This window comes from Oncorhynchus keta, chromosome 1, assembly GCF_023373465.1.
Source record: "Oncorhynchus keta strain PuntledgeMale-10-30-2019 chromosome 1, Oket_V2, whole genome shotgun sequence".
Lineage (NCBI taxonomy): Eukaryota > Metazoa > Chordata > Actinopteri > Salmoniformes > Salmonidae > Oncorhynchus > Oncorhynchus keta.
Window position 1 is genome coordinate 70,251,248 of NC_068421.1, and position 27,530 is coordinate 70,278,777.

The 27,530-nt window shown below is 43.9% G+C and overlaps 1 protein-coding gene and 1 pseudogene across 1 annotated transcript; both read right to left on the reverse strand.

The window, feature by feature from the left end:
- Nucleotides 1–4,172, reverse strand: part of LOC118392209 (PR domain zinc finger protein 5-like) — a 57,584-nt pseudogene extending 53,412 nt beyond the window's left edge.
- Nucleotides 4,173–13,223: 9,051 nt separating this feature from the next.
- LOC118392215 (protein NDNF) lies at nt 13,224–26,944 on the reverse strand. The gene is made up of 4 exons (XM_035783957.2): nt 26,485–26,944; nt 19,596–19,799; nt 18,758–18,882; nt 13,224–15,339 (listed from the first exon to the last, which is right to left on the reverse strand). Exons 2-4 carry the CDS (start codon nt 19,793–19,795, stop codon nt 13,940–13,942), a joined length of 1,725 nt encoding a protein of 574 aa, XP_035639850.1. The 5' UTR covers nt 19,796–19,799; nt 26,485–26,944; the 3' UTR covers nt 13,224–13,939.
- Between the last annotated feature and the right edge of the window lie 586 nt (nt 26,945–27,530).

Genomic DNA, 27,530 nt, shown 5'->3' on the forward strand with positions numbered 1-27,530 from the left:
TAAGGGATGCACAAAGCACTAGAGAAGATTTTCATAATAAGAGAGGGAGAGTTACTTACAGCTGTGAAAGACACCTCAACTCATACAACTCATACAGTCATCAGACAGAACCACCATCTCCTTTTGATATGGCAGGCTTGATCAGTAACACATGGTGCAATCTTACAAGCTGTCTGCACAGGCAGACAAAACAAAAAAATCCACATTCCCCTTCATTTCACTCTCACTATCCATCTCAACTCACTCTCACTAACTTTCCCTCGCTTCTCTTCTAGTCTTTCTCTCTGATGTCCATCTCTCTCTCCTTCTCCCTCTCTCTCTCTCCCCTTCTCACTCAGAGATATGTGCTGATATCCAGCTCTATCTGTGTCTCTCCCTGTAGATACGTCTGAAGGTGTTACTATCTTCAGCGTGGGGCTGTACCTGGATTGCTGCCAGGTTCTTCTCCTCTTGTGATGGCGCCTGATGGACAAAACGCAGCCAGTTGGCATGGCGAGGGTTACTGGCATCCAAAACATAGAGCACATCGCCTTTATTACCTCGGACCTGAAACAGAAAACAGACATGCCTATCAAGAACATGAAATACTGTTGGCTGGAATTAACGTCTCACTTCCATACAGACCGAGCTTCTTGATCCAGCTTTGTGTTCATCTGGAGATGCTGTTTCATAAACTAAATCACAGTTGCCATGAAAAACCCTGTGATATAAAACAATGTGGTTCTATCCAATATAACATGAAAGTTATAGATTACTAGATGGTTATATAACACTGAGAAAGAATATAAAATGCAACATGCAACAATTTCAAAGATGTTACGAGTTACAGTTCATAAAAGGAAATCAGTCAATTAAAAAAATTAAAATAGGCACCAGTCTATGGATTTCACATGACTGGGAATACAGATATGCATCTGTTGTTTAAAAAAGGGCAGGGGCGTGGATCAGAAAAACAATCAGTATCTGGTGTGACCACCATTTGCCTCATGCAGTGTGACACATCTCCTTCACATAGAGTTGATCAGGCTGTTGATAGTGGCCTGTGGAATGTTGTCCCACTCCTCTTCAGTGGCTGTGTGAAGTTGCTGGATATTGGTGGGAACTGGAACACACTGTCATAGACTTCGATCCAGAGCATCCCAAACATCCTCAATGGGTGGGTGTCATGTCTGGTGAGTATGCAGGCCATTGTGGAATTGTGTACAGATCCTTACGACATCCTTACGACATGGGTCCCAGCATTATCATGCTGAAACATGAGGTGATGACGATAGATTAATGGCACGACAATAGGCCTCAGGATCTCATCACAGTATCTCTGTGCATTCAAATTGCCATGGATAAAATGCAATTGTGTTCGTTTTCCGTAGCTTATGCCTGCCCATACCATAACCCCACCACCACTATGGGACACGATGTTCACAACATTGACATCAGCAAACACTCGCCCACACAACGCCATCTGCCCGGTACAGTTGAAACCGGGATTCAACCGTGAAGAGCACACTTCTCCAGAGTGCCAGTGGCCATCAAAGGTGAGCATTTGCCCACTGAAGTTGGTTACGATGCAGAACTGCAGTCAGGTCATGACCCTGGTGAAGACAACTGACAGTTTGTAGATTCGGTTTGTAGATTTGGTTGTGCAAAACCACAGTTTCATCAGCTGTCATCTGAGGCAGGTGACAAAGCCGGATGTGGAGGTCCTGGGCTGGCCTAGTTACACATGGTCTGCGGTTGTGAGGCCGGTTGGACATACTGCCAAATTCTCTAAAATGACGTTGGAGGTAGATTATGATAGAGAATTGAACATTACATTCTCTGGCAACAGCTCTGGTGGACATTCCTGCAGTCAGCATGCCAATTGCACAGTCCCTCAAAAGTTGAGACTGTGGCATTGTGGAGTGTGAGAAAACTGCACATTTTAGAGTGGCCTTTTATTGACCCCCGCACAAGGTGCACCTATGTAATGAGCATGCTGTTTAATCAGCTTCTTGATATGCCAAACCTGTCAGGTGGATGGATTCTCTTAGCAAAGGAGAAATGCTCACTAACAAGGATGTAACCAAAATTGTGCACAAAATTTGAGCGAAATAAGCTTTTTGTGCATATGGAACATTTATGGGATCTTTTATTTCAGCTCATGAAACCAGCACTTTAAATGCTGCATTTATATTTTTGTTCAGTGTATAATTTCAGACCACACTTGAATTCTTTATGGCTGACATATAATCAATTACTTGTACTTTTAACTACACAGAAAATAAACATAATTTCACTGATCTGAAATGTAATTAAACCTGTCCCTTATCTCAGATAAATGCAAAACCTCATGATGGGGATAAAACATAGCTATAACAAAGGCACACGATGCGGGAGGAGTTTGCCAAACCAAGACTCATTACAAAAACAAGACTCTACAGTCAACAAGTGTATGTGCATCAAACTAGAAGCTCCAATTAAGCATCACCTGTGCTGTATCTGAACTGCCACAGAATTCATCTATTTAGCCTTTCATTTCAATAGTAGGCCTACAATGAACATAAATATTATTTATTGTATTATGTAAAAGTAAGGTAGTCTGTTTTAGTATCACCTCCCACATCAGTCTGGTGTCTGTGCTGTGACTGCAGTGTTAAAGGACTGAAGGTAGTCTGTTTTAGTATCACCTCCCACATCAGTCTGGTGTCTGTGCTGTGACTGCAGTGTTAAAGGACTGAAGGTAGTCTGTTTTAGTATCACCTCCCACATCAGTCTGGTGTCTGTGCTGTGACTGCAGTGTTAAAGGAGTGAAGGTAGTCTGTTTTAGTATCACCTCCCACATCAGTCTGGTGTCTCTGCTGTGACTGCAGTGTTAAAGGACTGAAGGTAGTCTGTTTTAGTATCACCTCCCACATCAGTCTGGTGTCTGTGCTGTGACTGCAGTGTTAAAGGACTGAAGGTAGTCTGTTTTAGTATCACCTCCCACATCAGTCTGGTGTCTGTGCTGTGACTGCAGTGTTAAAGGACTGAAGGTAGTCTGTTTTAGTATCACCTCCCACATCAGTCTGGTGTCTGTGCTCTCATCAAGCTCACTTGGTAGTCTCTTCTCTCCAGCAAAAGGGCCAAACTTTTCCTCCTTGTAGAAAACACACGTTGTCAGAATTTGAGGATACAAGATATTCATTTTCTTGTCTTTCTTTTTTACTAAGAGGCATTTTCCATTTTGTCAGGGGCTATGTGAAGGCAATCAGATATAAATTGTGCGATGGAATAGATGCCAAAAATAATGTAGTAGTAAACATTGTAAAACAGTATAGGACTATAGTATTATAATACGTAGTATTGTCCATGAATCCATCCTATGCGTTTCACTTTGGACCTACAAGTTGTAGTAGCCTAGTTCAAACACCCAACAAGAGGGGGTGTGGTCAAGATGTGCTCCTCGTGAATGAAGCATTCATGTTCAAAGTTTTGACCAATGTGAGATTGTAATGAATAACGTTTGGTAGCCTGGCCATTTGCAGTGTTTAAGAACTTTCAGTAAAAAACATTGTTTGCACCATTTTCAACCACCATTGTTTTGTAACATTGTCAACTTGGTTACAATATTGTGTAATAGCCTATAATACTAGACACATTTTGAGTATGCAAGTTAAATGACAGCATAGGAAACGTACATTAGAAAGTGTTCAATATGTATCAACACGTGTTACTGTGTAACACACGAGAGTTGAGTTCTAAGTGAACATTGTTATGGAGTGAGCTAGTTACAGTATCTACGTGGCACTGCACCTCAGAGCAGAATTAAAGTAGGCTATGGCTTGAGATTTTGGGAGCGACTCGCAAAAAGAACCCAAAATACGAACAGAAAACTGCCTTTCTCCCATTCACCGAATGAGTTTTGCACGTTGGTACGTTTCTTCATGCCCAAAACATACAAAATTGTGCTGTCCAAAAAAAACAAACCTTTTTCACTTGTCTCGCCGTGTAAAGCCCGATTCCATCCTGGACATTAGATGATTTCAAAGAAAATCTATCTGGCACATACATTCCCAACATTGTCATTGCTCTGAGCGAATCCCTAATGTGATCATTAGAAACTATGCCAGCGGGGAAAGTAATGACTATTGTCTGTTTTCGCACAAACACGAGAGTTTGCAGCGGGGTGTTCTCTGTAATTCGGTCCAGGTTAAATTTCCTCTCTTGCTGCATGACTAGCAGGCGTCCTGATTGGTTCAAAGTTTGTTACCAGCAGCTACATATTTTGTGAAGGATGCTCACGCACTTTGAAGTCCCTCTGTCCTCTAACTTTGGATGACGAACAGTAACCACAAACATGTGCAAATCTAAAGTTGATCAGGTCTTTACATTGGTTCTTATTATTTTTATTTTTATTTATTTATTTTTATATTTATATCTTCAATCTGCCTATGTATATATACACTACCATTCAAAAGTTTGGGGTCACTTGTTTTTTAAATAAAATCACCAGTGTCAAGGTCAACAGTGAAGATGCGACTGCAGGATACTGGCCTTCTAGGCAGAGCCTCTAGGCCAATAAAAAGAAAAGATTAAGATGGGCAAAAGAACACAGACACTGGACAGAGGAACTCTGCCTAGAAGGCCAGCATCCCGTAGTGGTCTCTTCACCGTTGACGTTGAGACTGGTGTTTTGCGGGTACTATTTAATGAAGCTGCCAGTTGAGGACTTATGAGGTTTCTCAAGCTAGACTCTGTAATGTACTTGTCCTATTGCTCAGTTGTGCACAGGGTAGTACACAGCGTGGTACGAGATCTTCAGTTTCTTGGCAATTTCTCACATGGAATAGCCTTCATTTCTCAGAACAAGAATAGACTGACGAGTTTCAGAAGAATGTTTCTGGCCATTTTGAGTCGGTAATCAAACCCACAAATGCTGATGCTCCAGATACTCAACTAGTCTAAAGAAGGCCAGTTGTATTGATCTTTAATCAGAACAACAGTTTTCAGCTGTGCTAACATAATTGCGAAAGGGTTTTCTAATGATCAATTAGCCTTTTAAAATGATCAACTTGGATTAGCTAACACAATGTGCCATTGGAACACAGGAGTGATGGTTGCTGATAATGGGCCTCTCTATATATGATAATATGTAGATATTCAATTTTAAAAATCTGCCCTTTCCAGCTACAATAGTAATTTACAACATTTAACAATGTCTACACTGTATTTCTGATCAATTTGATGTTATTTTAATGGACAACAAATGTGCTTTTCTTTCAAAAACAAGAACATTTATAAGTGACCCCAAACTTTTGAAAGGTAGTGTATTGATATAGTGTATTGATATATACTAGTCCTGTCAAATATATATATATATACAGTGTACTGTATGCCTATTTGACAGGATTAGTTCAAAGCTTTACTACATTTCCACCATGTCATTGCTTTTATCTATGATTAATTCAGATAATTAAATAACATACTGTCATAAACAGTCACTGCGGCCGATGGCAGCGACACTGAACCATGCATTAGAGCACCAGCTGGTCCGGACAACTGCGTGATCTCGTTCTCTATAGCCAATGTGAGTAAAACCTTTAAACAGGTTAAGATTTACAGATTACCAGGACGTGTATTCAGAGCATGTGCTGACCAGTTGGCAAGTGTCTTCACTGACATTTTCAACTTCTCCCTGACCCAGTCTGTAATACCTACATGTTTCAAGCAGACCACCATAATTCCTGTGCCCAAGAACGCCAAGGTAACCTGTCTAAAAGACTATCGCCCAGTAGCACTCACATATGTAGCCATGAAACACTCTGAAAGGCTGGTCATGGCTCACATAAACACCATCATCCCAGACACCCTGGATCCTCTTCAATTCATATACTGCCTCAACAGATCCACAGATGACGCAATCTCTATTGCACTCCACACTGCCTTCTCCCACCTGGACAAAAGGAATGACTGCGTGTCCACACATGACGCCAACACCATCATTACGTTTGCGGACGACACGTCGGTGGTAAGCCTGATCACAGATGCAGATGAGACAACCTTTAGGGAGGATGTCAGTGACTTGGCAGTGTGGTGCCAGGACAACAACCTCTCCCTTAGCATTAGCAAGACAAAGGGGCTGATCATGGACTACAGGAAACAGAGGGCCAATCCCGCCCCCATCCACATTGACAGGGCTGTAGTGGAGCGGGTTGAAAGCTTCAAGTTCCTAGATGTTAACATCACTAAGGAATTAACATGGTCCACACACATCAACACAGTCGTGAAGAAGGCATGACAATGGCACTTCCCCCTCAAGAAGCAGATCCTCAAAACGTTCTACAGCTGCACCATTGAGAGCATCTTGACTGGCTACATCACCGCTTGGTATGGCAACTGCTTGGCATCCAACCGTAAGGGACTACAGAGGTTAGTGTGTACGACACAGTGCATCACTGGGGCCGAGCTCCCTGCCATCCAGGACCTCTATACCAGGCTGTGTCAGAGGAAGGCCCTAACAATTGTCAAATACTCCAGTCACCCATGTCATAGACTGCTCTATCTGCAACTGCAAGCGGTACCAATGCACCAAGTCTGGAACCAACAGGACCCTGAACAGCTTCCACCCTCAAATCATAAGACTGCTAAATAGTTAACCAAATAGCTACCTGGACTACCTGCATTGACACCCTTTTTCACATCACATACACTTCTGCTAGGCTAATTGGCTTGACCTACTGTACCAAACTAGCTTACCTGGGTATGGTTTGGGTCATGCCTCTGTGACAGTTATAATGACAGTTTTATGAACTATGGTACTCTGATCCAATTGCTGTCCCCATATTCCTTATATTGCTTCTGTATGCGCTCGTGCGTGTGCACAATAATATGATGACTTTGCCATCCATAGATAAACATATCCCACTGGGTACAGTTCAACATTTGGTTTTGATTTACATTTGGTTGAGTTGTCAAATAATGTGAATTCAATGTGAAATCCCCCCCAACATTCACCATATCATTGGATTTAGGTTCAAAGTTGGGTGAAAAAAATACAAAATTCAGTTTTCAACATTGATTCAACATCATCACATTACATTTTTGTTGTTGAAATTATGTAGAAACAATGTTGATTAAACCATGTTATTGGTCATGTATACGTATTTTGCAGATGTTATCACAGGTGCAGTGAAATTCTTGTGTTTCTAGCTCCAACATTGCAGTTATACCTAACAATACAAAACAATACACACATAATCACAACATTAAAATAAAATAATGAAGAATTTCATTGAAGAGGCACTGTTGTCAGTGATGTGCACGCAGAGGAACTTGAAGCTTTTCCCTCTCTCCACTGCGGCCTTGTAGATGTGGATGGGGGCATGCCCTTTCTGCTGTCTCCTGAAGGCCACGATCAGCTCCTTTGTTTTGTTGGCGTTGAGGGAGAGGTTATTTTCCTGGCACCTCTCTGCCAGGGCCCTCACCTCCTCCCTGTAGGTAATCTGGCATACCACTGTTGTGTCGTCTGCAAACTTGATGATTGAATTGGAGACGTGTGTGGCCACGCAGTCGTGGGTGAACAGGGAGTACAGGAGGGGGCTGAGCACACACCCTTGTGTGGCCCCCGTGTTGAGGATCAGAATAGTGGAGGTGTTGTTGCCTACCTTCACTAGCTTGGGTCGGGCCGTCAGGAAGTCCAGAACCCAGTTGCATAGGGCGGTGTACAAACCTAGGGCCCCGAGCTTAGTGATGTGCTTGGAGGACACTATGGTGTTGAAGGCTGAGCTGTAGTCAATGAACAGTATTCTTACATAGGTATTCCTCTTGTCCAGATGGTATAGGGCAGTATGCAATGCAATGGCGATTGGGTCATCCGTTTATTTGTTGGGGCGGTATGCAAATTGTAGTGGGTCTAGTTTGTCGGGTAAGGTGGAGGTGATATGATCCTTCACTAGCCTCTCATAGCACTTCATGATAACAGAAGTGAGTGCTACAGGGCGATAGTCATTAATTTCGCTTTCTTGAGTACAGGAACACTGGTGGGCATATTGAAGCAAGTGGGGGACAGACTGGGATAGGGAGAGATTGAATATGTCCGTAAACACTCCAACCAGCTGGTCTGCACATGCTCTGAGAACACGGCTTGGGATGCCGTGTGGGCCAGCAGCCTTGCGATCTTCCTATCTAGGTCAGAGTATGATGAATTAACTAAAAAGTATACCTTTATGTATTTAGAAACCATCTTTGCAGGAGGACTTCACACAGTCTTAGTAACTTCACACGTGAATGCTGGATGAGAGAGTATACAAAAATACATTATGCGGCTTTTCAAACTCAATCTCTGACTGTTAATGAGGGAGAAATACATCACCCACCTCGATTGGTTGACTTTCACCCTGCACAACAGAGATTAGTGTTATCAAGTATTCAGGTACACTGTGTCTGTTCGTGTGTATTGTCTGTCTGAAGGACTGTGTATGTTGTTGGATGCAGACCTTGAACAAATCTCCTTTCTCTCTAATCAGCATTGTGTCCGCATTGTGATAGTGTTGTTTACTGTGTTTGTAACTCTTGCTTATCTTAATGACTTCCTACGGCATTATGGCTCTGCGTTCCACTCTGACTGGTTCACATGACCAGTATGGGTTGGCTTGGTTACCACAGAGCCTTAAAGTCATAATGTTCTTGTTTTCTGAAAAGTCAATGAACTGGCATTAATCTATGCTCTCTTTCTTTGAAAAGGGAATGAGTTTCCATAGGTAGGTACAGTTGTTTAAGACTCAGCACTCTGGACTCCATCGTCCAAATCCTAGGTATCACACCAGACCTGAAGTAACTCATCTTCATATTCTTTCAAATTCTTATCTGTTTCTCCATGTCTGTTTGTGTATTTGTTTCTCAGTTCACCTCTGTATTAGAGGTTGTCTAACCAGTAGCCATGCGTCATGTTGCAGTGGTGCTCTAAGACCCATTGACATTATATAAGAACAGGCCTATGGAAGTGCCAGTAGGAAGTCTAGGTGGACCTATTGGATGACGGGAGTGACAAGAGGACTGAGACGGTCGTTGTGTGCCCCCAGCCCCTCTACCCCTCCTGTCCCCTCCTGACCTCCCTGTCAGCGCCATGGTCTGGGGAGTCAGGACCGAGACGATTAAAGGCCATGACCTCTTTCTCCCCCATGCCCTCTATAGACCCGCTACCCCATTAACTTTCACTCAGCTTGACTAACCTCTAGGTGATCCAGAACAACCCTGGTCTCCTACTGTTGACCAGTGACCACACACACAATCAGACATATTTTGTTGAGCTTTTCATTAGGTCTTATGTTGATGTACCTTATTCACTAGGTGGCAACAACGTTTAATTTATCTGCTAGATTCAGGTTATATTCAGGTTAGATCAGAAACAAGGCCGTGTCAGACCCTGTATCCGAACATTATAAAGGTTCATTCAAAAAACAGAGGATCACTAACACGACAACAGGACCAGGACTTAGAACCCAAAGATTATTGAGCCATGGAACTTTGGATCCAACCATTCGCTCACTGTGCTGCCAACGGTGCTTCAGAGTGCCAAAAAGCACATAACCCACATTTAGGACATGGCAGAGGATTGCACTGAAATAAATACTTTCAGAGTTTCTTTTTTTCTAAGTAAATATTTTCACTACAGGGAAACCTCAGTTTGGCAAACACACAAATGGTTCCATACAGGATTTTCCAAATGTCTGTGCATTTGTTGAAAAACCCAAACCTGATACTGTAGGTTTAGGGGCCAGGCCACCTTTTGTTTCATGTTTCACAAGCCTCCCCAGTCCCCCCACCACCCCAACCCCCTATTTCAAGTCCGTCGTCAAACAGCCAGCAAACCATTTCCTGCAGCTCCGAGGTCACTGGATTAATGATGTTTTTGTTTGTCAACCCCTGGTCCCCAACGTACCCTGTTATAGCATGTTCTTCTGAGGGAGTCTACAGAGATTACAGTACTGATGAAGCGTGAGAAATTACAGGCACTTAGGAGTGATTTTATGAGCACCAGAGAACTGAGGGACCACCCCTATGAGGGTCCTACTAGGGACAGGGCATTCATACTGTAATAAGAGTACACAATCACATGTTTGCTTTCATGTTCATGTATTACAATCACACACACACACACGCACAATCATACACAACAAGGAAAAATCATGTGCATTCATACGTATACACAAAACCAACATAGACTTAGTACACATTGCACACATACATAGACACACTAAAACACACACACACACTCCTAGATGGTAAATGACTGGCAGTTAAACAGTGAATTCAGTGTTAGTGTATTATCACAGCAGCCATGCGTTGGTTGAGTCCTTCAGCTGGGGTTTGTAGATGGAGGTTGTGTGGAGCTGAAATGTCTGACTAAATCCACATCTTTTTTCCCATAGTAGCCAAGGTGCCTTAGCCTCATTCTGCTCCACAAAGCGTATGATAGTCATCAGAGTGTCTACGGTTTCACTGCTTTCTCTGCCAAAGGGATTATCATCTCTGAGAAGCGCTCTGTGGTCTTCTTTAGTTTAAAATTTCATGAGAGTGTCATAAACAGAGGCTGTGTGTTAGTGTGTCTATGTATGTGTGTGGTGCATGGGGGTTCTGTCTCTCTGGGCCTGTATGCATGCCTGCCACACTAGCGACCGTTTCTTCTTCAAACTCTTTGCAAGTGTCACTGAGCTCTGGGGTCAGTAGCAGGATGCACTGTACATCTAGCATAATACTTCCCATAGCAATTGTGTCTCTGACAATATATAATAGTGTCTGTCCCTGCTGCATTTGTGCTCAACTATCAGTCCATTGGTCGTTACTCTGACTGTTGCTCCATAGCAGTTTGCGATGGTTCACACTGGACAAGCAAACTTCCCACACCAGGGTAGTGAATTTGAAGGGCAGGCGAGTCATGCTAACCCTGGCCAGTGATCCAAGCTGGGTCTCTGGCGCACAAGTCTCGCCATTCCACCACTCCTGCAGGGTCATGGATGTCTGTCTCCACTCCACATTCAGCTGTATATATATGTAAAGCACAGATCAAAACTCCTCGATCATTACCGTGTTAGAAAACAAACACACACAGCCCACCAGAGGGTGAGCTCCAGAACAGAGGCTTTTCTGTGTGTCTTACTTTGTGGTTTGTGCGTGCATTTGTCTGTGTGTCTTTGTGGTTTGTGCCTGCATTTGTCTGTGTGTCTTTGTGGTTTGTGCCTGTATCTGTCTGTGTCTTACTTTGTGGTTTGTGCCTGCATGTGTCTGTGTGTCTTTGTGGTTTGTGCCTGTATCTGTCTGTGTCTTACTTTGTGGTTTGTGCCTGTATGTGTCTGTGTCTTACTTTGTGGTTTGTGCCTGTATGTGTCTGTGTGTCTTTGTGGTTTGTGCCTGTATCTGTCTGTGTCTTACTTTGTGGTTTGTGCCTGTATGTGTCTGTGTGTCTTTGTGGTTTGTGCCTGTATGTGTCTGTGTGTCTTTGTGGTTTGTGCGTGCATGTGTCTGTGTGTCTTTGTGGTTTGTGCCTGTATGTGTCTGTGTGTCTTTGTGGTTTGTGCCTGCATGTGTCTGTGTGTCTTTGTGGTTTGTGCCTGCATCTGTCTGTGTCTTACTTTGTGGTTTGTGCCTGTATGTGCCTGTATGTGTCTGTGTGTCTTTGTGGTTTGTTTGTGCCTGCGTGTCTGTGTGTCTTTGTGGTTTGTGCGTGTATGTGTCTGTGTGTCTTTGTGGTTTGTGCGTGCATGTGTCTGTGTGTCTTTGTGGTTTGTGCCTGCATCTGGCTGTGTCTTACTTTGTGGTTTGTGCCTGTATGTGTCTGTGTGAATATCAATAACAAAGTGTGAGTGTTTATATTTGTTTCAGGCTTATGCCTCCTGAGTGACTAGTACAGAAAGAATGAAGGAGTGCCTTGGCTTCTTTAAAAACCCATCTACTCCCATTCAGACCTTATTCATGACTCTGTTGACCCCCAGGCCATAGCTCTAGCAGTCCCTACCTACTGGCTTTATTAGTAGGAGTTTACAGGCCTGTCCATGACATTCCCACAGCTCTCTGGGAGCTCCTCCACATTATTCCAGGGCAACAGCAGGTTAATGTAAGCCAGGTGGAGCCTCCCCCGCACTTCCTCTGAATGAGGCCGTTTGATTGACAGGGAGTTGTGGTAGTGAATCGGAGCGTTGCTGCTCAGGATCAGGTTGTGATGGAAACATGGAGACTCACAAGGAACAGCTGTTTGACTTGGCCACAACAGAGACGACTTCTCCACTCACTTGTGACCATTCTTAATTAAAACGTGTGGATGTGTGTGATCAGGTCTGTGTCAGTCAGTGCATGTTGAACTCCTATTCGTCTCTTACATGTGGCAAGTATACTGTAAGTGTGGTTAAAACTGTGTTACCCTACATCTGAAAACACATGAAAACTAAATGATTGCAGACACTAATGTGACATAAGTTGTACTTTGTACCTGTGTAGACACTGCAGATGTAGGATCTTAATTTGAGACAGTTTAACAACAGGTAAACTATGGCCTATTTATTGCCTTACCTCCTTACTTCATTTGCACACAGTGTATACACATTTCCTACTGTATTATTGACTGTACGTTTGTTTATTCCATGTGTAACTCTGTGTTGTTGTTTTTGTCGCACTGCTTTGCTTTATCCTGGCCAGGTCGTAGTTGTAAATGAGAACTTGTTCTCAACTGGCCTACCTGGTTAAATAAAGGTGAAATAAAATAAATACAAAATCATTATGTGGATTATAATTCATGGACATTTTTGTAGAGGCTGATATTTTTTTTTGTTAAGGAAAATCAAGTCTGAAATTTCTAAGTGGAAATTACAAACTACAGAAGCCTTTTTAAACCTCATATACTGCATTGCAGGAAAGTTCTCCGGCAACAGTTTTATCAAATTAAGATCCTACACGTGTACCTTTGAGAACTTTTGACACCGGCAATAAAACAACATTTACCATCATTCAAATACGTTCCTCCAAATAATTCACTCCGTCTGTCCCATTCGTCTGATGCATCATGTCCATACTAAAATGATCTTACATGTCAGTAATCGTTTATGTCAACGATCATGTTATGCTTACGAGGACACACCGCAGGACTAACGTAAAATCGATAAACACTATATATCCTCCTTTCTGCTGATATACTGCTGGTCTGACAAACCGCATCTATCCATGTGACGTTAACTTGCCCACAGAAGAACATGACACCCAGGGTGACACAGGGATTACTTGTTCTATATTTAGTGTTTATGTACATGAATATTGGCAGGACAACTCTGTACATGTGACAAACACAGTGATACAGTGATAACACAGACCTCCAGCACAGAACACATTTACAGACGGGCTCTAGAGTGTACCCTGGCTGAGATGCACAAGGGAATGTCTCCACAATGACAATTTCCTCATAGATTTTGAATTACTTCCTCATAAATGTAATAGTCATCATTAGCAATAAATCAAACAATCAAACCAAAAGAGGCAAAGAAGTATAAAATAATTGAATCTATCCTAAATGTGAATAAAGCAATGAGAGAACTATACAAGGCCGGTAGCTATTGTATCTCTGCGGGTCAACGGGAATTGAAACTGAAGGAACAAACCATTTTGACAAACACAAGAGTCATGCAGCAACAAAGAAACACACAAGATGAAACAGTCTCTTTTCTGAAGCTCGGAGGTCTCCCTGTTGGCAACGAGATGCTAGGTCCCCAAGCAAAGGCAACAGAGCACCTCGCTATGGATCGCCCAAAAACGTGCCAACAATGAAATGTAAACATAAATATACAGGTTGATATCTCTACAAACAGTTCAGTCTCTGCCAGGCCCATCAGCTGTGTGAGTAGTCAGTCTGTATTCACTCCTTAGTAGAATATCACTTAGAGTTAAATAAAACTTTTTTAATATATATATTTATAATAGATTTATTCTATGCAGTCTTTTAGCAGTATTTCCTTGTTTTCACCAGTTTGCTCTGGTATTTGACTGAGTGACCGCTGTGGCCCACAACATAAACGTCCAGCAGGTAGGTCTTGCCCGGCTCTAGCCCTGTGATGGTTTCCGTGGTAACGGCCTTCTGCAGGTTAGGGCTGTGGAAGTACTTGCAGAGGACCTTCTCTGACTTCCTCCGTGTCTCGGGCCCGGCACACTGGTTCTGCTCACGCCGCCGCTGCTCCTCGCCGTAGCTCTCGGACACCTCTTTTTTGTAGACGCAGAACTTGTTGCGGTCCTGCGTTCCCAGCCAGGCCACAGTGGCAGTGGAGCAGGTACGCAGCTTGTCAAAAGCCTTGATGCGCGTGTCCTCGGGAAGCGAGGGGAAGGGCTGCTTGCTGCTGGGCTTTGTGGTGGCCAGCACCTTCAGGGTGGACGCTCCCTTCCTGCTGCCTCGCAGACGGATCAGGTACTTGGCCTTAGGCTTCCCCCGCAGCTGGAACTGTCGTACCCCTTCCACATTCTGGGAGAGCAGCAACTTGCCGTCACGCCTCACCTGCACCTGGACAGAGTCCAGACAGGCGTGTACAAACAGAGTGACCCTCTGATGAGAGGAGACCGGAGCGAAGCGTAGGATCTTACTGCCCTTCCTCTTGATGAAGACATCAGACACCTTGCCATCCTTCAGCTCCACCGTTTTCTGCTGAGCCTCCTCCTTAGTGCGGGCGAACGTGCCCACGTAGGCGGTGCTGGTGTTGGTGGCAGAGTTCACAGCGAATACGTCAAAGTAGTACTGAGTGTCCGGCTTCAGGTCCGACACGGTGAAGATGTTCTTGTTCCCGATGCAGACTTTTTGAATGTCCGAGGCCTTGGGCTTGGCTGTGTAGGAGCGGGAGATCTTGTTGCTGGTGAGACCTCGGTCCTTGTTAAAGTCATTGTCTGAGCGGACAAAGCCAAAGTGGGCAAAGTCAAAGGGGCTGAAGTCCCGGCCTGGCTTTGGAACGGCCATGAAGGCATCGTCAGCGCTGATCTTAGCTTCGGCAGCACACAGACTTTTGAAGTTGTGCTCCTTGTTGATGACAACACAGTACTGGACGGGCTGGCCCATTAGAAGGCCCGTCGGGGTGGGCTTCCAGGCCAGAGTGACAGTGGTACGGCCCAGGGCAGTGACGTCCACCCGGGGATCGTAGGGCAGCTCGGGGTAGGGTTGGTCAGACTCTGGGGTGGTGGTGGCATACACCTTGAAGTTGCTGTCCTTCTCTGTGGAGAGCATCTCCAGTTGGTAGAGGCCGGAGGGAGAGCTCGTAGCCACATAAGACTCCACATCATTCCCCTTGTAGGAGAAGAGCTCTGTGGCCTCATCCACTGTCACCTGCTGCTGATTCTGCTGGTCCAGGGGCTCTGGCTTACCTGGAAAACACACAGAGACACAGGAAGACTTAACATGACTTATTTTCATATCACAGCAACCACATCATCTCCTGAGATATTTTTTGTTAACATCCCCTAATGTTTTTGTTTTTTATGTTTGGTCCTTGAAGTAAAATCATTTCCATAGGTGGCAAATAATTACCCATTTAAAGTGTTGATCCTGGTGAGGTCATGGCGAGGCAATCTCCGAGCCAGACAATTAGCCCCTTATGAGTCAGCAGCCATACTTTCACTCTAAACATCTCTAAACATCCCAAAAGATCACAGGCCAATATTCACTTGGCCCTTCCTGGGAAGTTCTGCTACAAAGAGGCCCAGCCCTTATTTCAGTTGTGCTTAGAACCATAATATTATGTTTGTCATCCAAAGAGTGGGCTGAACGGTGTTCTAAAGGAATGATAAAAGATCCAATCTGAGGCTGAGACATTCAGCAAACAGAGGAGTAAACAGATGAATAGATAGAGAAGTTGTGCATTTGTGTATTTACAGTGTTCACTGGAAACTCGTGCACATACATCACCTTCTACCTATATGTGAATGGCTCCTTGGTCTACGGTAAGATGCCATGTGTAGCAAATATGTAGCTCATTACTGTGTTACAGTATTTAGTCTCTATTCTGTAATATATTAGGACAGTTAACATCAAAAAAGTAGGTAGTATCAGGCAAAAAGCCCATTTATTAATTGGCAGAGACACACGTGCATACGCATAGTCATACACGTGCATACGCATAGTCATACACGTGCATACACATAGTCATACACGTGCATACGCATAGTCATACACTTGCATACGCATAGTCATACACGTGCATACGCATAGTCATACACGTGCATACGCATAGTCATACACGTGCATACGCATAGTCATACACGTGCATACGCATAGTCATACACGTGCATACGCATAGTCATACACGTGCATGCGCATAGTCATACACGTGCATACGCATAGTCATACACGTGCGTACAAATAGTCATACACGTGCATACACATAGTCATACACGTGCATACACATAGTCATACACGTGCATACACATAGTCATACACGTGCATACGCATAGTCATACACGTGCATACACATAGTCATACACGTGCATACACATAGTCATACACGTGCATACGCATAGTCATACACGTGCATACACATACTCATACACGTGCATACACATAGTCATACACGTGCATACATGTACTTTCACACCCTCACATATGTACACTCTAAAACCACCGCTGCAGTCCATGTCTGTGCTCTAATGGGACTGGGCTTGAGGGAGTTGATTGATTTTTTGTGTTTCAAAGACACTGTCCAGATGGAGAGAGATAGTCTGAGTGTGTGTGAATGAGAGGGGAGGGTGGGAGAGAGAGAGAGAGAGAGAGAGAGAGAGAGAGAGAGGGGGGGGGGTTATTCAATTTGAAGGGCAAAGGAGTATATGTTAGTAGTGGACAAGGGGATTATTGTACCTATCTATCTACAGATGTTATGGGGGATTCATGTAGAAGGCTTAATCACATTCTAAACTCTTTACTTATACACTGTATTTGTCTGCCAGCCAGCCAACCAGCTAATGAGCCAACCAACCAGCCAACCAGCTAATGAGCCAACCAACCAGCCAACCAGCTAATGAGCCAACCAACCAGCCAACCAGCTAATGAGCCAACCAACCAGCCAACCAGCTAATGAGCCAACCAACCAGCCAACCAGCTAATGAGCCAACCAACCAGCCAACCAGCTAATGAGCCAACCAACCAGCCAACCAGCTAATGAGCCAACCAACCAGCCAACCAGCTAATGAGCCAACCAACCAGCCAACCAGCTAATGAGCCAACCAGCCAGCCAACCAGCCAAGGGCAGTCTCTCCTATTCAGGGCTCTGTGCCCTTTTCACAGGCTACAGACATCAGGTGTGGTCAATCCAGACATCAAGTGTGGTCAGTTCATACACTGTGTTAGTTAATAACCATACCACAACCATAGCAAAATAGCAGACCACCAACGCTGCCCAACCATAACAAAATGTAGAGTGGCTTTCCAATTTTATTCAAAACCACATCAATCAAATGTTAATGCTTGTTACTGTTCATCCTGATGCATTTCTGAAATTATTGTTTATGTATTTGTTGTACCTTAATCATATATTGCATGTTTTACATCTTAATTACATTTCAGTAATAGTCCCATTTACATTAGCTAATAGTTCCATAAATCATATTTATATGAATTCCCATAGACACTACATTACCAAAGGTAGGTGGACACCTGCTCATTGAACATCTCATTCCAAAATCATGGGCATTAATATGGTGTTGGTCCCCCCCCTGTGCTGCAAAAACAGCCTCCACTCTTCTGGGTAGGCATTCTACTAGATCTTGGAACATTGCTGCAGGGACTTGTTTCCATTAAGCCACAAAAGCATTTGTGAGGTCGGGCACTGATGGGTTAGAGGTGTTCGATGGGATAGAGGTCATGGCTCTGTGCAGGCCAGTCAAGTTCTTCCACACCGTTCTCGACAAACTACTTCTGTATGGACCTCGCTTTGTGCACAAGGGGGCATTGTCATGCAGAAATAGGAAAGGCCCTTTCTCAAACTGTTGCCACAAAGTTGGAAGCACAGAATCGTCTAGAATGTCATTGTATGCTGTAGTGTTAAGATTTCCCTTCACTGGAACTAAGGGGCCCGAACCATGAAAAACAACCCCAGACCATTATTCCTCCTCCACCCAACTTTACAGTTGGCACTATGCATTGGGGCAGGTAGTGTTCTCCTGGTATCCGCCAAACGCAGATTTGTTCGTCAGGACTGCCAGATGGTGAAGCATGATTAATCAGTCCAGAGAACGCGTTTCCACTGCTCCAGAGTCCAATGGCAGTGAGCTTTACACAACTCCTGTTGACGCTTGACATTGCACAAGGGGATCTTAGTCTTGTGTGCGGCTGCTCAGCCATGGAAGCTCCCGACAAACAGTTATTATGCTGACGTTGCTTCCAGAGGCAGTTTGGAACTAAGAACTGAGTGTTGCACCCGAGGACAGACGGTTTTTACGCACTACGCGCTTCAGCACTCGGCGGGCCCATTCTGTGAGCTTGTGCGGCCTACCACTTCGCGGCTGAGCCGTTTTTGCTCCTTTACGTTTCCACTTCACAGTAACGGCACTTACAGTTGACCGGGGCAGCTCTAGCATGGCAGAAATTTGAAGAACTGACTTGTTGGAAAGGTGACATCCTATGACGGTGCCACGTTGAAAGTCTACTGCCAATGTTCATCAATGGAGATTGCATGTCTGTGTGCTCGAATTTTATACACCAGTCAACAACAGGTGTGGCTGAAATAGCCGAATCCACTACTTTTAAGGGGTATTCACATACTTTTGTATATATAGTCTAATCGGTGTTTACCTGATCCCTCTCCGCTGGCCTCATCAGGCAGCTCCTGCAGAGTGAGCTTCCACTCCAGAGGAGCATCACATGGTGTCACCGTCACAGACAGCGGGGTGTTGTCCTCCTCCACCACAAAGTAGTACCTGCAGGAACAAGAAGTAGTGCCCAGGTAAATGATAGGGTTAACTACAGGTTTAACTACTGAAATCATATATGGTCACTCTATGGTTGTCTCCGAGTGCTAATGACCTGAGTCTCTTTTAGCAGACATTATCTCAATTACATGAACATCTCTTTCTCATCTATTATGCATTTCCTCATCCTAGTATCCATTACAATGCATTCCATATTCCCAATGCATCCACTTACAGTAAGTCATTATACAGAGCCTACAGTACTATTTAGTGTGGGAAGGCTCCAATGCTGTTTGTTTTCGATCAAACACAGCCTGGTCTCATGTATTTGGTAAGATAAGAAATACAGTACATGTACATGTTTGGAGAAGTAGACCTACATGTTGGTAATGGTTGTTGATAATGATGGTGGATTTATAGCAGGTTAGTGTTTTTTGTCATGAATCTTGTTCTGAAGGTCACCAGCTAGTACAGCCACAAAGTCATACAATCTGATTTTAAACCTAACCCTAACCTTAACCCTAACTTTAGCCACACTGCTAACCTTAATGCCTAACCATAACCTTAAATAAAGACCAAAAAGCTTTGTTGAATTTTTACAATATAGCCAATTTTGACTTTGTAGCTGGCGTATCTACAGGGAAATCGCTGTTCTGCCTCCAGGACAAAGCTTATGGCAATAAACGTCAACTTGCGTATTGCTATAGACCTGGAATCGTTACCTTTTAGGTGTGTCCCTGAACAAGTATCCACTGATCTCGGCGCCGTCTGGGATGACGGAGGAATCATGAAACAGGGTCTTGTCTCTGATCTGCATCTGGAACAGGCCCTCATCTCGTGTGGGCAGCTTCTGGCCAACTACAACCCCCAGCACCAGAGCCAGGCCCAAAGGCCAGCCCTGAGGTCCCAAGCACAGCCTCATCCTCCTGTAACACACAAAATAGTAATGCAGGAATGTCAGAACAGTTAGAAATGCCAAAGTACACTCTTGGAAAAAAGGGTTCCAAAAGGGTTCTTCGACTGTCCCCATAGCAGAACCCATTTTGGTTTCAGGTAGAACTCTTTTGAGTTCCATGTAGAAGCCCGTGAAAAGGGTTCTACATGGAACTGAAAAGGGTTCCACCTGGAACTAAAAGGGTTCTTTAAAGGGTTCTCCTACGGGGACTGCCGAATAACCCTTTTAGGTTCTAGATAGCACGTTTTTTTAAGAGTGTAGTGAATATTGGAAATCTTTCAATCAATACTTGGAAGAAGAACTTGAAAATGTGTTTCCAGTTTTGCCTGTTAAGTCTCAGAATGGAAGGGAAACCAGTAACATGCTGCCAAAGAGAGAAAAGTGAGAGACAGAGATGGACAGAGAGGCCCCATCTCTTCAAAAAGAGAGTGGAAGGCAGACAAAAAGAGAGAAGACACTTTGGACCAGAAAGGGGGAGAAGATAAAGACAGTGGCTAGTGTGAGAAGGGTCAAAGAAACTTCATTTAAGGGGATAGAAGAGGGGGAAAGATTGGCACTGGTAGCTACAGTGTACTGTTCAGTAGATATCTCTAACAGCTATGGGATGTGACTCAGTACACGGGTCTATGCAGCTTACTGAGGCTCAGGAACACAGAGATATCCTCTGTCTATTGATTTGACCACATTGATTGCAGCTGATGGGAAAGCCAAATCCCGGCTGATTTAATCAGGGTAATGATGGCAGATTAGCCAGATACTTTACTGCCATTTACTGCAAGTGAGAGTGTGTCCTTTTAATGACCCCTTTTCCCCCTCTCCCTCTCTCTCTCTCTCGTCCTTGTCCTCCATTTCTCTCTCCTTCTTTCTCTTCCACCCTCGCTCTCCGTGTATTTTTTTCCCACAAATATAGCTCATCTTTTTTTTCTTCTCTCGCACACACATGTACAGTAATCTCTATCCCACCCTCTTTCTGTCCTTGTCAAACAGACATTCTCTCCTTCCTCTCCTCCCTCCCTCTAGAGAGACATAAGTCAAACCAGAGAACCCAAAGCTGGTCATGCTTCCATGCTACAAACATGGCTTTATTACTACATGATCTTCCTTTTAAAACACAATACAGAAAAAAGCCCTCGACAGCTCCTGTCAGTGTGTCCATCTCCCCTGTGCCTGAGCTGAGCCTCCCATCATCCTGTCAGTGTGTCCATCTCCCCTGTGCCTGAGCTGAGCCTCCCATCATCCTGTCAGTGTGTCCATCTCCCCTGTGCCTGAGCTGAGCCTCCCATCATCCTGTCAGTGTGTCCATCTCCCCTATGCCTGAGCTGAGCCTCCCATCATCCTGTCAGTGTGTCCATCTCCCCTGTGCCTGAGCTGAGCCTCCCATCATCCTGTCAGTGTGTCCATCTCCCCTATGCCTGAGCTGAGCCTCCCATCATCCTGTCAGTGTGTCCATCTCCCCTGTGCCTGAGCTGAGCCTCCCATCATCCTGTCAGTGTGTCCATCTCCCCTGTGCCTGAGCTGAGCCTCCCATCATCCTGTCAGTGTGTCCATCTCCCCTGTGCCTGAGCTGAGCCTCCCATCATCCTGTCAGACTTCAGAGAGGCGGAGAAAAGCCATCTAAGTGGTACTTTGAGGTTTGACTCAAAGAGAGGTGATCCTTAGCTCCTCAGCTTGTCTCATTCCATTTCAGAAGTGTCGGGCGGAACAAATGTCTATTAATACTCAAGACAGCGCTGAGGTGGTATGTACAGAGCTCTACAGGGACCCCAATACACAGCGCAGAGGCTCTCCCAGTCCCTGCTGCACTACGCCCACGCAATGACACTATCAGACTGATGTCATCCGATATGGGATATGTGCTCTCTCAATGGTTAGTGTGGTATCGTCCATCAGATTTGCCTGCCAACATATTTAGCATAACCCAACATGCACTTGATGTGCTGTTTCCAATGTAAGCAACTTGCCCACCGCGTGTGGTAATACTGATTTAAACCAATGCCTTTGGTTTGAGTTGGTCAAAGTGCTGCAGTATCCCAAGTCTGAGAAGCGTTACCACTAAATGCTATGTTCCTCCATCCAGACTCAGATCCCATGTATGAGCCATCACTGAAAGATGACACCTTCACATTAATATAGTTGGATTTGACTGTGCTAATGTCTGGGCCATGTGGTTGTATGGAGCAGCACAGACAGGCTGGAATTTGGAATGGTTGTGCATGCATGAGACTGCTCAGGCCATGGAGTTAGCTCTCTTTACCAAAATAAAACTTCAAAAAAGCTGCATCTGGAACAAATAAAGCCTAATGTTTAATTAGAGTGAGGGATAATGTATGATCGTAATTTGGGGGAGGATAATTTGAAGGCAGAGCCGGCCACAATCGTGTCAACTTTGTTTTGCTGCCGTTTATTTATTTATTTATATATTCATTTATTTTTCAGTTTCACTCCGACTGGAACTTTGTTCAAAACTTGAAGCACTTTTGGTCATTAAAGAAAAAAGCCTAATGCATAATAAATGTGAAGTTGTGCATAGCCGCAGGAAGCAGCAGTTTGGGGGTAGGGGTGGGGGTGCTGCAATTCTTTTGCTGCGGGGGGGACGAATATTGCCTGTGCTGAAGATGTCTTTATCTGTCCGCTAATACAATACACTACTTTTGTGAATAAAATTTGACTAAATGTAAGCCTATTTGAGTGTTTACCAGCATTTGTAACTTGAGTCTGATAATGTACAAAACCGTTCATCTGATCATACTTGTTGAATATAAAAATAATTGCTTGGTATATGTTTTCAAGTTTCTTCAAATACTTTGCAAATGCAACTTATTTCAATATGAAAACTGAAATGGTCTATTCATGACTTTTACATTTTAGTAGACACTCTTATCCAAAGCAACTTACAGTAGTGAGTGCATACATTTTCATACGTTTTTGTACTGGTCCCCCATGGGAATCGAACCCACAAGCCTAGCAACTGGGCCACATAATCACATTACTTCATCACAAACAACTTGATGTCTCAATGTACTCAATTTTGTGATGTGCATTGTGCATGGTTTTTCTTCCTAGTGAATAATACTGAACAGCTTATGCAGAATGCATAATTAATGATAGAAATATAAGTATGTCTGTCACAATTTAACTGTATAACCTGTAGTAATAACTATGTAATAACCACCTAAATTATAAGACTTTACAATGACAGTTAGTTCCACCTGAATTCCTATATGGCAACAAGAACATGAACCATGCAGTGTTCACTCTGTGCCTTTATCATGCCTTTAACAGAACTACGTGAATGACAATTTAGCCAGATAACAATATTAACACAATAGACTAACTATACTATCACTTCCCAGGTGGAGAGTCGTTGGAATAGCACCGAATCATCTAGTTCATATAAATGCATCAACTAAGATTAAAGCAAAGTGAAGAATAATCTCATCAACTAATCAATCAACCATTTACTCAATCAATCCATACATCAAACAACTGAGATGTTCAAGAAGTCATCCTGTGAATGGTCAGTTTGGTTGTAGTATGCAGGTGTTTGTTGTGGTTATTGGTGTGTGTGCTGTTTGCTACCAGTTGGTGAGTCAGTGTGCGTGATTGAGCTGATATTCCAGCAGTCAGTCAATGTGAAGCCAGCACACACTGATGACTAGCACATATAATCTGTGTATAGAGCCATTTCTGAGTGACAGCGAACATGTATGCACAACAAAGCAGCTTACACCTGTCATTCACAGGGAACTACAGTAGTCCTACCCTCCAACTGTCCAACATGAAAGAACCATGTGGAGTGTGTGTGAGGACCTCTGCGTGCATATGTATATGAATGTGCTCACATGTGTGAATGTATAAGCATGTGTATGTAAAGGAAGATTGTGCGTGTGCATGTCTGTGTGCTTGCCTGCCTGTGTACGTGAGGCCATGTGCACCTGCAAGTGTGCATACTAGGCATGCCTTACACTGCCACATCCCCCCTCCATCTCTCCATCCCTCCAATGTGTTCTTTGGGTCGCCCTGCCTACCTCCTTCTGCAGCCTCAGCCCCAACCCCAACCCCAGATCTGCAGCTCCATCCTCCCTCCAGCCTCCCGGCCCCAGCTCCATGTCTCTCTGTCAGGACGGGTGAACCTCCTGCCTGCTCCCACATGGAGCTCATTAACAGGACAGGAGGGAAAAATACACTAATTTCAACACAAATAAAGAGACATTTGGGAATCCTCCCAAAGAGACGCCTGGCAGGGCTCAAAGGACCTGGAGCCGCTTTGTGTTTTCTTAAAACCTCTCTGAAGGCAGATTTATTGTCAGTAGGTCTTCGGTAGCAGTCTCCATCACTGATGTGCTGTCACTTCAGGGCCAACCAGGGGAATGGGGATACAGACAGGCAGGCAGGGCTGAGGGCACAGAGACTGAGATGGAACCAACCACACAAAAAACCTGGGCCCATGCTGATGGACAGCCAAACCCAGAGCAGGTCTGGTGCACTAGGAGAGCCGAACAGCTCATTAATGAATTGGTAGAGACTGTGGTTTAGGGCCTCTGTCCAGGAGCAGAACTTTTGTCTGCGCAGAATGTGAGTTTATTTGCATGTGTGTGTGTGTCTTCTAAACTGTCAAATTCCTCTCACCCAGAGTGTGTATAAGTCTACATTATCACTCACATTCTGTCTCTAAACCATCTACATCATCATCAGCCCACAAAGACTATGCTGCTGCTCCTGGCAACATAGTATGTTCAGAAAGGGGAGCCTACTGTATTTTCCATCCTTGCCTTTCGCTCTGTCTCTCTGTTTTATGGTCCATTTCTGAGTGAGGCCTGCAGTTAGCACTGCATCCCGGAAGGATGCATGGTGGAGCATGTCAGGTCGCAGGGGCAGTTTCTATTACTGCGCTACAAATGAGCCTTTCAAATTAGGGGTGCAGCTCTGACTGATGTGCAATTCATTGCTGTCATTGTGAATTAAGGGCAGATCACACAAGATTAGCCCAAAAAAAGCACAATGGGAAAGAAATCGTCCACTCTCTGCCAATCAGTATATCAACGATAAGGGCACAGACCAGCATCGTGGGAAATGAGTCAATCATGTATCCGCTGGACAGAGAGCACAGACCCCTTCTTCAGGAGAGAGACGTCCACCAGTCTGATGGCACTGTCTCTGCTTGTGTCCATCTAAGGAGGCATAATGAGGGCTTTGCAGAGTGAATGTCCTGGACACTGGGAGAGGGTGTGGATATGATGAATAATTTAAGGAAGGGAATAAAACACCTGTCGCTATGGCCTTAATCTTCCAGCAACGACTCTGGACGTGACATCCCACTCCAGCGGTCCGCACAAAGCAAAGGCAGTGAGGAGACTGTATATACACTGCAGCCCGTCACTTCTCCGGACGCATAAATGTTGTAGCAACATTGGCGGAATTATTTCAGCCCGGAGTTTTCATATGCAAATCACTGTTTAGTTACGGTATGCAACACAGACCTTCCCATTTTCATACTTTTGTTCATTATTCATTCTCCTGAGAAAGTACGGGAGGCAGTGTGGCTTCTCTCTGCTACTAAATAGTTATTCAAATTCCCAGTCTATATTGCCTATATTTTATATAGGCTACAAATATATTTTTTTAACGAATAAGACTTTTGATCAATAATATATATTTTTTTTTATCAACTCAAATACATGTTATTATCTACAATAACATAGTAAGTAGCCTGTCTAAAAACATCGCGAGAGACAAATTAATAAGTAATTATGTAAAAATGCAACACGAAATTATGTTTACTACTTTTCATACATTTCAATAGCAGTAGGCTACTTTGTCCTGATTTTAAGAGGGAATTTTGTGTAGGCTCCCAAATGTGAGATGGTGTGTGGGTTAGGAATCAGATCAGGATAGAGGTAGGCAACTTGCAGGTGCGTGGGCTTGCTCATTGGTAAAACGAAAACTCTGCTGTTGTAAAACTGACGCTCCAGACCAGACTAACATTTTCCCAACATTTGTGTCATGTTCATCCGCAGCACCACTATAAAAAAGGGCCATTGAAGAGAATTTATGCCACGTACTATAGAAGGGGGCGAGAACGCATATTGATGAATTGCGTCTGGCGGGTTTAGAGGGTGCTCCGTCACCCCTGAGAGCATGGGAACTCCGTTATGGGCACAAAGCAGGGCTCCTCAGACTCCGAGCCCCAAGTGCGCGGACACTGCCTTCCGCGTGTCCTTTTCAACTCCCTCAAAGGTTCATCCTTTTCACGCGACATTCACCGTGCCTTGTGAAATACAGCCAAACTAAACGAACCAAATTAAAAGAGCATGCGAGCCCAGGCTTGATTGAAATGTGTTTTGAAATCCTTAACTTCCCGGAGTTGTAAACCACAAAACCCCTTCCCCTCTATTTGGCAGACGTTTCAAAGGCAAGCGTTCTTTATTCGGAGAGTCCCTCTCTGTTTTTATTTTTTTATGGAAAAGTCTCCAAAAAGCGCTCCACAAACCGCTTAGACTTAATAGGCTACAAAAGCGCAAGCTTATTGCTTTATAGAACAGTTTTTTTTATCGATGTGGTTTATCATAAGTTCACTTCATGGAACATGTATATAAAGCAGTGATCATATGGATAGCCTAAATATAACACATTTTGTGAATGAGCCTCAGTCTTACCTTTCAGATTTAGGGATGATAAAACAAGCTGGAAAGTTCCCTCAACCGTATCAACACTTCTGAGACCAACACAATACAAAAACTAAATCAAACAAAAAATACAATAAATGTGTCCTTTTTAGTGTTCGATAGATTCCTCGAGTCAGTTCTGGTGTGGTGAAAATCGGACTACAGCTGTGGTGCGTGTTGGCAGTTCTGGAGGGTTGAACCTTGTCTGTGTATCCTGAGTTCTGGCAGCGCGTCCGTCCCCTGCCGTGTGGCTGCTATTGAGACTGGACCGACTGAATTGGAATACAAACTGATGCGAACTTCTGTCTATGCGCTTCCCTAGGAGCACTCCGATAACCGGCCCACTCCTCCCCCTGGACACCACAGCCCCAACAAGTAAAAAACAACCAGAGACCAGGCAGAACCAGCAACGGACCTATCACAGACACGGACTCAAACTGACAATCCTTTATGAATGAAAAACGTATATTTCAAAAGCATCTTTAGGACTACTTTGAATTGCTATAGCCATAAACAACCCACTGTGGAAAAAAATGGCAGAATCAACGTCATTTCCACCTAATTTCAACAACAACAAAAACTCGTGGTGAGGTTGAAGCAGTGTGAAAAACTGATTGGATTTGCAAAAAGTCATCAATATAAGGAAATATTGTATTTTTTTCAACCAACTTTTAACCTAAATCCAATGACATAGTGAAATGTTTTGTTGATTCCACGTTGAATTTCGGTTAGGTGACAACTCAACCAAATGTAAAACTAGACGTTGAACTGAAGTCTATGCCCAGTGGGAAGTATAGGCCTAATGTATACATACAATTGATCACAATTAGGCATACACACGTTTTAGCCTACATTATACATTTACAAAATAGATATATTAATTCGAAATACTACTTTTACATTTTTTTTCAATCGAAGGTAATATCCCTGAAATGTGAGCACTAAGGTTGAACTGATTCGAAGTACTTTACAGAGGTCTCTGTTCCGCAAAGCCATACAAAGCATAAATATCGTGTCTTCGCCTCTGTCTTTTTAAG

Bases quoted from the DNA above. Each gene is read 5' to 3' on its own strand.
- LOC118392215 (XM_035783957.2), bottom strand. From the start codon at position 19,795: ATGAGGCTGTGCTTGGGACCTCAGGGCTGGCCTTTGGGCCTGGCTCTG. The intron at 18,883-19,595 runs GTAACGATTCCA...TTGTTCCTGCAG, and splicing joins TTCAGGGACACACCTAAAAG to GTACTACTTTGTGGTGGAGG. The intron at 15,340-18,757 runs GTAAACACCGAT...TGTGTTTTCCAG, and splicing joins GGCCAGCGGAGAGGGATCAG to GTAAGCCAGAGCCCCTGGAC.